The following is a 14,094-nucleotide window of genomic DNA, read 5'->3' on the forward strand; positions in this document are numbered from 1 at the left end:
AGTTTTTGTTTATGAGAAAATTGCTCAAGTCTGATGAGCCTTGTGATCAGAGAACTGAGCCCAAATGACTTTGGAAGAAACTAACAGGCTCAACCTCCCAGATCAACTACATCATAAACAAGACGTTTTAATTTTGTTAATGTTTATTTATTTTATTTTTTTTATTTTTATGAGTTTTTATTTTTATTTTTAATAGTTTATTGTCAAGTTGGTTTCCATATAACACCCAGTGCTCATCCCCACAAGTGCCCTCCTCCATGCCCATCACCCCCTTCCCCTCCCCCCTCCCCCATCAGTCCTCAGTTTGTTCTCAGCATTCAAGAGTGAAAGAGAGAGAGGAAGGGGCAAAGAAAGAGAGAGGGAGACACACAGAATTAGAAGCAGGCTCCACGCTCTGAACTGTCAGCACAGAGACTGATGCAGGGCTCAAACCAACAAACTGCGAGATCATAACCTGAGCTGAAGTCAGATGCTTAACCAACTGAGCCACCCAGGTGCCCCCAGACTTGTTTTAAATGTGCCATCTCAGACATTAAAGCAGTGACTCGGGTAGAGTTCCAGGGAACAACCACTATCCCTAATACTTTCAGGTAGTTGTGCATATGCTACAGCTCCAATGGGACTGAGGATCCCAGAGTCAAGAACTTTCCCTCTCATCCAAAAGCTTATGAAAATGGCCACTGGATGCAGTAGGGGAAAAAACTGGGTTAAAAATTCAAAAGACTAGGGTTCCAGGTCTGGTTCTGCTTCAAATGAGCTGTGGGAGATCTGGCAAATCAGAATAAGCATCCCTGCTTTATTTCCTTAGCCAGAAAATAAGAATAATGCCTGCCGTATTCATTTTATGTGTTGTTGTGATGCTAAAACTAAAATAATCAGTGTTTGAGAGCATTCATCTTCGAAGTTTATAAAAGCAGAAAGCTCTGTACACTGGCAGCCAATGTTAAAAGACTGTTGGCGCTCCCCCACATCCCTGGCTTGGGTATTTCTCTCTCCTTCCCCTGTGAAACTATGATACAAAAGGTTTAAATCAGTAAAAATGATTGAGAAAATCAAACCAGGATAGGATATGTCAATCCATTTCTGGTAATGTAATGTATACAATCACCTGTTTCCAGAGTAAAGAAGTTCTGTAATCAGGAGGAAAAAAGCTTTTTATTTTGAGAGTCAGAGAGACAATAGGGTATGGTGCCATATGCAAATATGTCTCCCTGAGGAACATAAGATGGTCTTCAGACAAACCCTAGTGGAAAGGAACAGATCTGGAAGCCCCTGTGTAATAGAAATTGGTCAGCCATGGACTGCAGCCCCCATCCAGCGAAAGGCTTTATCACTTTACCTCTGCGGCAGCAGCTTGTCCCCAGCCAAGTAACCAGACTTGTGGACTTCCTTATTGAAGTCACCATATTTAGACTGTACAGCATAGGAGGCCAGAAGCACAGCAGTCTCAGGTGGGCAGTAAATATCATCGTTAAGAATGCCCTCCTTCACTTGCAGGAAGAACAGGCGCTGGGTGATGTCCTGGATCAATTCCTCAGATACATCCTCAGGGTAGAACTTGGCCCGGAACTTGAAGAGTAGGGGGCTTTCCTTCCGCACATCCTGGGCAGTCACCTGGGAATAATAAGAGGTTATGGGCTCTCAAAAAAATAGATTTTGGCTGTAGGGTGGGAAGAGACACTGAAAGACCATCAACTGGGGATCCCAAAGAGCCAGATGGCAACTGTTCTGGTAATTCAGAAAAGACACATTGCTTTCACTTGGGGACCCAATCCCATGTCTGTAATTGCTTCCTTTGTGGGTTTGTTCCTGAAATGACTTACAACCCACTAATGATCATAAGACTTCAAGCTCCCACCATCTGACAGTATATCCAACTGCCCCCCAATTTTGAGGTTAGGCTTAAGAAAGCTCCTCTTTTAAGTATCCCTCAACATCATAATTTAGCAATATAAAAACCAGTATGGGTCATTGAGCCCTGGGAATAGGCTAGGCAAGATAACAAACTAGTATGCTTTTTAAAGCTTGAAATTGGCTCTTGAGAACTCCACATTTGCCCAGAAAATGTCTCCACTCCTTGGGAAAAGAAAACTTTTCCAGCAGAAGGTGGGACACCTATCTCCTAGACACAATCAGAAACACAAGCCACAGGATATTAGAAATCCAAGGACAAATTTAAGAAGTTTGAGGATACTGAGATGGAGGACCACCATATTAATGCAGAGATACTGCCTGGAGGTGACGAGCTTGAATGGTCATATACTCAAATCACTTCATCTGGAGTTGGACTAAGATAGAAAATGAAGAAAGAATGGGTTAAATAGGTGATGGGTATTATGGAAGGTACTTGTGATGAATGATGTAAATATATGTAATGATGAATGTAAATGATGTATCACTGAATTCTTCATCTGAAAATAATATTGCACTGTAATTTAAATAAGAACTTGGAGGGGAAAAAAAGATATGTGCTAATAAACTTACGTGTAGATGCCTATGGGTGAAAATAGATAACAAGAAAGAGGGAAGCATCTGTATGGAGGTTAGGTATCAGTCGACAGGTGGAGAAGGGACAAGATAAGATTAGAAGACCCTCAAGATTCTTTCCAGTTCAAGAGTCAGTGACTCTCTTTTAAACAATCCTCCTAAAGCCATTGAGTTTGGCAAGAAAAAGTAGGATGCTAATCCCCTCTTGAAAAGCCATTAATAGCTGTGATCTAAAACAAGTAAAAGTTTAAGACAGAGCTTCCAGGAAAAAAGTAATGGCCTTTTCCTCCTTGGAGACTGGCCATTCTCATTGATAGAAGTTAATGTGGAGACACAGCAAGAGCTCTGCCTTGGCTGAATCCTCTGCCTTTATTCTGATCTAGTGGTCAATGGACCACCCAGTGAAAAACACAGCCCAGGTTTGCCAGCTAGCACATGTTACCCCATGAATAAGATATAATGGATAAATGAATTCCAAACCCAACAATGGGGTAAGCAGTTACCTTCTTATTGAGTTTCAGCCAAGTGGAGAAACTTTTAGTGTCCTGGTATTGCAGACCAAAGAACCAAACTTCCCTCAGGCCAATGGTTTTCACCACCTAGAAGAAGAAACAAAAAGCAACAACTGATTGAATGCCTACTCTGTGCCAGGCACAGAAGACACAAAAGTCCAACATGGTCCCTGACTTTTTTCCCCAAGTTTTTATTTAAATTCAAGTTAGTTAACATATAGTGTAATATTGGTTTCAGGAGTGGAGTTTAGTGACTTATCATTTACACAATAACACCCAGGGCTCATCACAAGTGCTTCCTTAATGCCTATCAACCATTTAACCCATCCCCCCACTCACATCTGCCCTAGCAACCCTCAGTTTGTTCTCTATAGTTAAGAGCCCCTTATAGTTTGCCTCCCTCTCTGTTTTTCTATTATTTTATTTTCCCTTCCCTTCCCTGATGTTCATCTGTTTTGTTTCTTAAATTCCACATATGAATAAAAATCATATGATATTTGTCTTTTTACGACTGACTTATTTCGCTTATCATAATATACTCTAGCTCCATCCACAGTGCTGCAAATGGCAATATTTCATTTTTTGATGGCTGAGTAATACTCCAGTATATATATCTATATATCTGTATATGTATCTATATCTATCTATCTATATTCATATCTATCACATGTTCTTGCTCCATTCATCAGTGGATTGGTCCCTGATTTTACTTTTTTAAAGTTTTTTTTAAAATGCTTATTTATTTATTTTGAGAGAGACAGCACAAGTGGGGGAATGGCAGGAAGAAAGGGAGACAGAGAATCCCAAGCAACCTCTGCACTGTCAGCACAGAGTCCAACATGGAGCTCGAACTCACGAAACCATGAGATCATGACCTGAGCAGAAACTAAGAGTTAACAAACTGAGCCACACAGACGCCCCTGGTCCCTTACTTTAAAGTATATAAGGTGTCCAAGGTCTGACAAGGACATACACTTGAGCAGCAGCCACGAAATGATGTCAGCATCTCTTTTGCAGAAGGCACTTCTGCTGAGGTTGGGAACAGGTCTGTTACTTATAACCACTGCCACACATAAAAAAACTTTATAACCATTATCTCCTTTGATTTTCACAAGCCCTATGATATATTTACAATTATCCCCATTTTATAGTGAAAATAAGGTTGCAAGAAGTGAAGGTTCAGTTAGTGAGTAGCAGAGTCAGGTCTGTTTGACTACAAACCCATTCAAATCCAGTGCTTCTGCCACTTCTTCCCTCTATGATATTATGTGTCTTTCCACTCCCAGGATGAATTAAAGGCTGGAAGTAGAGATTGTTGGTGTAAGTCCTATACCTTGTTCTCCTGGATTTCTCCTTTATCTTTAGCAAGTAGGAATATGCCAACACTCTTAACTGAGTCCCATTTACAATGCCCAAGAAATAAAGTTTGGGGAGACATAACAGGCATTGTGGTATCTCTATACTCCAAAGATATGCTATGTCTGGGTGCTTTGATGCTTCTTTCCAGCCATGATTAGAGGATGTTCATGATTCCCCTTACCACTCACACAGGTTGAGAATAGGAAAGAGGGTAGGAGGGGCGCCTGGGTGGCTTAGTCGGTTAAGCGTCCGACTTTCGCTTAGGTCATGATCTCGCGGTTCGTGGGTTCGAGCCCCGCGTCGGGCTCTGTGCTGACTGCCAGCTCAGAGCCTGGAGCCTGTTTCAGTCTGTGACTCCCTCTCTCTCTGACCCTCCCCTGCTCACGCTGTCTCTCTCTCTCCTAGAAATAAATAAAACATTTAAAAAAAAAAAGGAAAGAGGGTAGGAACATGGTGAGTACCTCAGTATGTATAGTAGCTAGAGGGCCCCTTGTGATGTGGGCCTCTTGGCTGAGCAATGGGCAGGAAATGGAGGGCAGCCAGGAGATGGGGTTTGTTTTCCAGTCCCTGACTTTCACATGTTAATGGTTTTGGCTGGCAGTTGAACTCCAGAATACCCATCACTGGAGATGGAGGCAATAAATTTGAGCCACATCCTAATAGGTTATGCTGACTACCTTCTTATTTTTTTTCTTTTTCTTTTCCTTTAGGCGTGGGCAGGGGAGATAGGAGAGTGAGGTGAAGAAACTTACCTGGAGATAGAAAAAGGAAAGAACACAATATTTCTAATGTACTTCCTTGTGAATAAATCATATCTTCCCTCAAAACACAGACACACACACACACACACACACACACACACACACGTACACACTTCCACTATATCCACAAAGTTTCTACTATGCACCCAAAGCCAGCCCCCAAAGTCACTCTGAAAGCTTACAATCTAGAGCTTCAGAGGCCCTAAGGAAAAAGTATCTCATATCTATTAAGCAACTATTATGTACCAGATACTGAACACTGAACAACCCTGAGATAGCTATTATATCCATTTTATAAATGAAGAAACAAAAGCTTAGGGGGCAACCGGCCTACAACCATAGAGCCTAGACTAGAATCCTGATGTGTATGATGCTAAGATCTTTCTTTTCTAGCATGCCCTCTTTTAATTACAAGGACTCATAGGGGCTTAGGAGCCTTGGGGTTCTCAAGTGACTAACTGCCTTGTCTCTCTTTTGCCCACACAGCCCATCAAGTTAATGAGCTTTGACCATCTCTGCATCTAGATATAGTTTCTGGCTTTCCCACTAGGTTCAATCAACAACCACTTTGGAGAGAAACCATATATATCCCCATGTCATCAACTTTCATTGCTCACTGGGGCATGCATGGTGGTCACCCTTCCCTTTCATAGCTTGAATTGGGCATCAAGAAACCTGAGTGAAAGTCTCACCTGTCTCTAATTTGCTAAATGATCCTAATGCAGCATATTTCCCTCTCTGGGACTTAGCTTCCTCATCTATCCAGCTTTCCCATCTACTACAATTCGTGTAGCTTGAATAGCCTCTTTCTTACCTCAAGTTCATTCTACTAATAAGGTTTATTTGTAAATGACTAAGAAATACTGTCCCATTTTCCACATACCTCTTGCTGACTTGGGTAACTAGGAACATGTTTAGAAAAGAAAAGTTGTGGGAAAAATGGGTTGAGGAATGATCAAAAGACTTCCAGGATTCAAAGGCAAGGTGAGTCTCTGAGCCCAAGTAAATAGGCAATAGGAATTGCATAAAGGTTTTAGATGGAGAATACAAAATGCTCATGTTGAAATGTGATATTGGCTTTTTTTCCAGAGGATAGAGGGGGAACATGGACAGAAAATATTATTTAAAGCACTATTATCTCATCTTAGATCTAAGATAGAGCCCAATTAACAGTTCTGATGATTTTCACAGGGTTGCAGAAGAATAGTAGGTCCAGATGCAATGTGTGGGAAGAAGTAAGTCAGCCCCAAGAGAGAGACACACACTGAAGATGCAGAAGATAGGTCATTAGGGCCAGGAGGCTAGGTCATGGGGTGATAGACTGGGATAGAACTGGTAAGGCAACAAGTTGTGTCTACCAACTGTAGAGGCTCAGAGACACCAGAATTAAAAGGGAGTAAAGCAGGTACAGACTACTTAGCCAGTTGTAGAGGTCCCAGGAGTGAACTCATTAGCCTTGTTTTGTACCACATTGTTTGTTTCACTAGAAGGATGGGTAAGGGTGTAATAAGAGGAAGATCACTAGACTCAAAATAGTTCTGGGATCTGGAGTATCTCTGAGGTGAAGTTGGACAAATAACAGCTAAAGTGATATCAAAAAACAAAAACAAAAATATTTCAGGATCAGTAGGGAATTTTAATCTCTCTGAGCTCTGCCGTTTCCTTTATGAACACAGAGAAATCAGATTCATATAAATTTTCCATTTCCTTAGGCTCCAGGGGTTTGGAGAGATGAGCAATATCTCTCAGCCTCCAATGAAATCCCAAAGTGAGGAAATGAGGGTGTGGAGGGAAGGAAATATGATCTAAAGTCAGAATTCAGACTGAAAAAGAACAAAGGATAAAAGAGATGACCCCTGGACTCTAGGCTATAAGGAAATCTCCAACTAAGGTCCACAGGGTACTGGGAATCATTTGCTCAGTCAACTCTTGTCTCAAAATGAGGCCAAGCTTTGCTTGCTTACAGCTTTGCTTCCAGATGAGACTTGCACTACAGAGAAAAGGGAAATAACATTTTCTAGGGGGAAAGAGTATCTAGGTCCTGCTTCCAGGAACAACATCTGTGTCTGCAGTGACTAGGTTCCTTACCATTCTATTCTGAGAAATGGTTCCATTTCTGACAAAAAGATTCTTTCTTGGTTCCCTGTGACCTCAGACTGCCAACTTACCTAGTCTGTGCTAACACTTCTCAAAGATGCCATGGAATAAATCCATAAACAGTAGAAAATAATAAATACATATATCTAAGGAACACAAAGGGTAGTATATTCCAGGGGGATGTAAGTAGATGGCTCCAAGCCAAAATTTCTTTGTAGCCTCAGGTTTGATCTTAATCACATGCACATTTTACCATCTACTCCTTAAATGTTTTAATAATGAAATAGATAATATCTACAAGTAAAATTGATGCTCCAAGATACTAAATCAAATTCATCTCACAGCTCTGTGTACCTCCTAAAACTTGTCACATACACCTATATATACATTGACTGTGAATTCTATTGAGCCACACAACACAAACTCCCACAACAGACTGGAGCATTATGGAGTCCAAGTAGCATAAACTAGAAAACTGAGGTCGAGTGAGGGGAAGAGATTTGCTTCTGAGAAAACACTCACTAATTGCTAGGAGCATCTGTGTGTAAGAAAGAACCAAAGCCCAGAGCAGGATTGGGAAGCAAGGCTGGAGCTTCAAATGGAAAACTGCATGAAAAGTTAAGTGCAAAACTCTGTCAATGTCCAAACACTTGAGGCTCACTGAGATCCCATTATAGGCTTGGCAGAAGCTGCATCAATCACCCACTTGAAAGCAAATCAATACACAACTGAAAAGTTCTAGTAGGGGCTGCTACCAATGCTGTTTCTACTGTCCTACACTGCCTGTGTTCAAGTGGCGACCTGCTCTATAGGATAGAACACCCTAAGTTTAAGGACAAATTTCTTCCACTTAGAACAGGGGAAGAAATGGGAGGTCTCAGAGGATATAGCTGACAAAAGGCACTGGAAAAACAGGAAATGATATATGCCTTGATTCAAGCCACTATACCACTTCCTAGCTATCTGACCTTAAACAGGTCTTTTCCCCCATTCTAAGCCTCTGTCCCTCATCTATAAGATGGGAATATTACTATTATGATAATAAATGTTAGTTATTTTATACAATAAAAATGGGAGAAAGAGAAGAAGATGCTGTTGCCTTTAATGCAGAGTCCACAAATCCTAAGGACTTTAACTGAGCCACAAAAATTTCCTGATTTAATGGCTCTTTATCTGAACTCCCAGGACAATTTCAATTACTTATTTGGCCCTTAATAAGAACAACCAACATTCAAATGTCAGCTGTATTCCAGACATTTTACTTATTTGAAGATTAAATAAAACTACAAAATTTGTGAAATTAGTTTGATTACCACTTTACTGAGAATAGTAAAGTCCTAAGAGGCTAAATGAGCTATCCAAGATCACACAGAATTTGAACTCAAGGCTGACACCAAATCTCATGCTTTGTATTGTGCACCACCTCTATACACAACCTGAACCTCAAAGGTGTTTCATTCTATTGGGGAAGAAGGTTGTATTTACACTTCTCTGCTTCTATAGGCAAGGAACTCCAAGTTACTTAAGGGCAGAGATGGTGTTTGATAGGTCTAGAGATTTTTCTAGAGACACAGTAGACCTTCAATCAACAGTAAACAAGTCAATAAACAAATGAATGTTCTGAGATTCATTCACCTTTCTTATAGAGCTCAAAATCTTAAAGGGAAGGGGCTGGTTAAGCTAGAGGCCCTGGCTGGGGTGGAGCCAGGCAAAGGGTTCTCAAAGTGAAACTCATGGCGGCAGCACTGCCCCTTTGTGGCACCTACATAATCAAGAGCATTTTCGGATGGGCACTTGGGTGGCTCAGTCACTTGAGCATCCATCTCTTGATTTTGACTCAGGTCATGATCTCAGGGTTCATGTTTTTTTTTTTTAATGTTTTATTTATTTCTAGGAGAGAGAGAGAGACACACAGCATGAGCAGGGGAGGGTCAGAGAGAGAGGGAGTCACAGACTGAAACAGGCTCCAGGCTCCGAGCTGGCAGTCAGCACAGAGCCCGACGCGGGGCTCGAACCCACGAACCGCGAGATCATGACCTAAGCGAAAGTCGGACGCTTAACCGACTAAGCCACCCAGGCGCCCCTCAGGTTTCATGGTTTTGAGTCCCACATCAGGCTCTGTGATAACAGTGTGGAGCCTGCTTGGGATTCTCTCTACCTCTCTCTCTGCTCCTCCCCTGCTCATGCTCTCTTGCTCAGCCTTTCTCTGTATCTAAATAAATCAATAAATAAACTAAAAAAAAAAAGCCCTTGGAAGGACGTCAGGCTTTAAAAATGGTGGTAGGTGACAGAATTGCTATAGCAAAACATGTGCTCAACACTCCCTAGCTGTGTGCACACTCACAAGAACAAAACAAAGGTAAATGGATGAACTATGGGACACACTTCCCTTTCCCATCAAGTTTTGTGTCTCCTCGAGCTATGACTTCCCACTTTTGCCTGTTATTTATTACTGGTGCCAAAGAGGGTGCTTCCTCTCCAATTAGCTTTATCTCTAGTCATTGGCCAGACAACTTCTGGGTTTCAAGATGGCCCCAGAGCGTTGGTCAATTCCTCACAAGGAATTCCTCCCAGCTCTTTCCCCCAATTCCACCAAGAGGGCCTCATTGAATAATGGGTCTCAAAGCCCAGAGGGAATGGACTCCTTCCTTTATGAATCACCAAGATAGAGGGAAAAGATCATATTCCCCAATAGCCTGTGGAAACATACCTCTATGGATTCCCATCCAGACCTGCATCAACCCGGAGAGTGCCAGATGTTCAACTCCTTGTCTGAGTTAAAATCTTTTTTCCCTTTTTCATCCACGGGGTCCCAGCTATGCCCCATCTGACCTCACAGAACATTACTATTCCCTCCTTCCTATGACAGTCCTTCAGAGATCTCAAAGCAGAGAACACATCTTCTCTTGAGACTTCTCACCCCAAACAGCCTCATTCACCCTGCAGAATATTGCATTGGGAAAACTATAGTTTTGTAGTCAGAGTTGTATTTGAAACTTCATATTATAATTTACTAAACTGCATAATCTAGAGTATGTTCTTTTATCTTTCATAGGCAGGATCATTGCAAGGATTTAAGCACCTAGCCAAGGCTAGTCCATAGTGTGTGCTCAATAAATGATATTTATCAAATTAACACTGGTCTTCCCAGTGAGAAATCATGAATTTCCTGGTTTTCTCCTTTTTCTCTCCCCAGCCAGTATGAAAGATTCAAGTCTCTCAAAGGTTGTGTTTGGGAAGTAGTAGCTTTCACAACTAGCATACCATCTGGCTAGGGCTCTCCACCATCTGGGCAACACCCACAGTACACAAATCAAACAAACACTAACAAAGAATTACCATGCCTTTTGGCTTTTTGAAATTAATAAGTTTCTTTGTTCAAGAATTTTTCTGCCCTAGGGGCGCCTGGGTGGCTTAGTCGGTTAAGCGTCCGACTTTCCCTTAGGTCATGATCTCGCGGTTCGTGGGTTCGAGCCCCGCGTCGGGCTCTGTGCTGACTGCCAGCTCAGAGCCTGGAGCCTGTTTCAGTCTGTGACTCCCTCTCTCTCTGACCCTTCCCTGCTCACGCTGTCTCTCTCTGTCTCCTAGAAATAAATAAAAAAAATTAAAAATAAAAAAAAATTTAAAAAAAGAATTTTTCTGCCCTAGGGTCTAAATTATGCCTTCCTCACCCTCCGTCCACAGTTACACCCCTTCATAGCAAATTAACAAAGCTCCCAATGTTGGCAGCAGGAGATGGCATAATTTGGCTTGCAAGGGGTGATGTGTAGAACCAGGAGTCTGGGAAGGAGTCTGAGAAAAGGCCGAAGGATACTTTCTTCCTTTCCCTCCCTAGCTCTGGGGAAGTTCTTAGATAATATATGGGCTCAGAATGCAAATGAGAAAGGGAAGCAAGCAGACTAGAAAATCCATCAAGGTAACATATGGTGCCAACATCCTGGACAATATCAGACTCCCACCTCACCAGAAACTGGAGTAGAAATGGGATAATGGGCTATCCAAAGAGATCTCAGCCTCTGGAAATGGGAGTCTCATTTTCATTCCTGGAAGTCTGGTCACAGATGGCACATTCCCTTGGCCCCTGGAGAGTCTTTGAATGCTGAAAGATTCTATGGCCCCCACCTGGATTTTACATAAGCACATCCTTCTGATAATGGTGACTCCCAGTGACGGGATACCCCTTGGGGTATGACACTTCATGGGATGGGAATGACACTTCATGGGATGGGAATGACACTTCAGCATTATCTCCATGGCATGACTGCAGGTTATGAAATATCCTCATAATGTATTCATCACTCCCAGTGTTGTCCTAAGTCCCAATATTCTTTTGAGGGTACACTACCTCAGGGAGAATAATTTGGTTTCCTTCTACTAGGAAGCAAAACAAAAACAAAAACATGTGACAGGGACCGTGGGGTGCAGTGACTAGACTGTAGCATTCAAATCCAAGCCAGATACCAGCTAGGTACAAAAAATCTACTTAATTTCTGAGTCTGGTCATTAAAATGGGGAAGAGATCACTTACATCTTTCAGAGTTGAGAAGCTCTGAAACATGTGTTTCATTTAACATGTGTTAGAATTTTCAGAGCATCTAGCAGAGTCAGACCCTGCTTGCTTCTCTTTTCTCCCATGTTCAGGACCAAGAATAGGATTAATTGGGGACATCCATGGTGCAGGCTGCCAAAGTTAAACTTTGTCTTTGTTATTAAATCGTGGGTCAGCCTTTGTTTTGACCTATCTTGAAAGAGCATGTAAGAGAAGAGATTCCCAAGAAGTGTGCATTGTGGTGGGAATTATTAGGAGAAATAGAAGAAGGTAAGAAACAAATAATCCCTCTTTTACCTGATCAAACAGCTGTTTCCCGGTGGTGTTGGGCTGGATAGCAAACTCCAGCTCTGCATCCATGGTGGTCACACGCACATTGATCTAGAGTGAGATCAAGGAGGCAAGTTAGTTGTCTGGCTCTGTGCTTAGGAGAGCCTGGGACAAGTGTATCTGTTCAATCTCAGAAGAGGGAACTAGGATGCTAAGAATCTTAGCAACTTAGATATTGGTAGGAAGGAAGGGAGAGTATTTAGACAAACAAACAATAACTCAGCCTTGGCTCCCAACCATCTTACTGAAGACAAGAAACAAAGCCACAGAGCAATGCTTACCAAGAGGCAAACAGATAAATGCAAATCAGCCTACTATCAAGCGGAAGCAAGTGTTGACTGTACTTCTTCCAGGAAGTCTTCCCCACCTACATCAGCCAGCTGTAAACCCACAGTATTCTCTACCCACCTCTGATCCACAGCCTGAATTATCTACAGCACTGGTCTTTGCAGATGCAAGTTAAGGGCAAGATAAAGAACACTGGGTTCCAAGCCTAGCACTGTACCTGGCTCAATCTACTGGCTTATCTCCTTCCTTGGCCTTAGTTCACCTCATCTGTACAACAGTAGTAATGCAGAGGAAGGGGTCAATTACACTAGGTGATTACCCTTTCAGTTCTACTGTCTATGGTTCTAATACTGACTTACATTGTTAGTAACTCCTGCATTATTGGTCTCCCTAACCACAAAAGAGGAAAGTGGCCTCAGCAAAGGTAGTTGCTCATGGCACAGAGGTGTTATCAAAGCCAAGCCAGCAGAGGGATAAGGGCAGGGACAAACACTGATGAAAACAACAGGTAGCCACATACATGATTTTATAGGCACTGGAAAAAAGTACCTTCCACTTTTATGAGTGGAAGTTCAAGTCAATGATACCTGAAGTTTCATCAGTGGAGATTTGTTCCTTTTGGCTGAAAACTTGGTAGTGATAGTAATAGCAGTAGCAATACACAGTAGCTTTCATGTATGGAGACTTGGTACTCACTAGGTGATTCATGTGCACTAACCCATGTAGTATAAACAATCACCTTGTGAAGTAGATAATGTTATCTCCATATTGGAAATGAAGAAATAAATATTTAGCTAAAGTCAGATCACTAGGGTGTAGGGAAGACAGGATTTGAATTCAGATTTAAGTCCAAACCTCATAATTTAAACTGTTACATTAAACCTTTCATACATCAAAGTACAAAATATTTCCCATTAAAATAAATGAAAGATTCTTTTTTTAATTTATGAGACATTTGCTTAAGTAATCTATATGATACAGCCACAAGATGGCTTACTATAAGGTCATATAAAATATTCTGAAAACTATTTCATTTCCAGGTAAAATAGTTCAGTAATATTAAGTGAGGAAGGGAAAGCAACAAGAGGGCATGAGCTCAATTCTATAAAAAGTATGCACAGAGATAATTATTGGAATCATGCCTAAGTGTTAGTCAGGCTTGGTTTTAGGGTGGTGATGAGTGTGTTCTCCCTCTTTAAAATAAAAAAACAAAACAAAACTGGTGCGCCTGGGTGGCTTAGTCGGTTGAGTGTCCGACTTTCGCTTAGGTCATGATCTCGTGGTTCGTGGGTTCAAGCCCCGCCTCGCGCTCTGTGCTGACTGCCAGCTCGGAGCCTGGAGTCTGTTTCAGCGTCTGTGACTCCCCCTCTCTCTGACCCTCCCCTGCTCACGCTGTCTCTCTCTCCTAAAAATAAATAAAACATTTGGGAAAATAAATAAAAAACTAATTTACATTTTTAAAAAAATTTTTTAAAAATGTTTTATTTATTTCTGAGAGAGAGAGACGGGTGTGAACAGGGGAGGGTCAGAGAGAGAGGGAGATACAGAATCTGAAACAGGCTCCAGGCTCTGAGCTAGCTGGTAGCACAGAGCCTGATGCAGGGCTCAAACCCACGAACCATGCAATCGTGACCTGAGCAGAAGTTGGACACTTAACCGACTGAGCCACCCAGGTGCCCCTAATTTACATTTTCTAAGATGTTTACATATT

The 14,094-nt window shown here is 41.8% G+C and overlaps 1 protein-coding gene across 1 annotated transcript in view; it reads right to left on the minus strand.

Moving 5' to 3' along the window:
• The window catches only part of MSN (moesin), a 68,091-nt gene that overhangs the window by 10,895 nt on the left and 43,102 nt on the right, over window positions 1-14,094 (minus strand). Inside the window, exons 2-4 of the mRNA XM_077770995.1 lie at window positions 12,063-12,146; window positions 2,991-3,086; window positions 1,340-1,614 (exon numbers count right to left, since the gene is read on the minus strand). Coding sequence (XP_077627121.1) covers window positions 1,340-1,614; window positions 2,991-3,086; window positions 12,063-12,146 — 455 coding nt within the window. The remainder of the gene's footprint in view (window positions 1-1,339; window positions 1,615-2,990; window positions 3,087-12,062; window positions 12,147-14,094) is intronic.

Source organism: Crocuta crocuta, unplaced genomic scaffold (genome assembly GCF_008692635.1).
Source record: "Crocuta crocuta isolate KB4526 unplaced genomic scaffold, BGI_CrCroc_1.0 scaffold800, whole genome shotgun sequence".
NCBI classification, from domain to species: domain Eukaryota; kingdom Metazoa; phylum Chordata; class Mammalia; order Carnivora; family Hyaenidae; genus Crocuta; species Crocuta crocuta.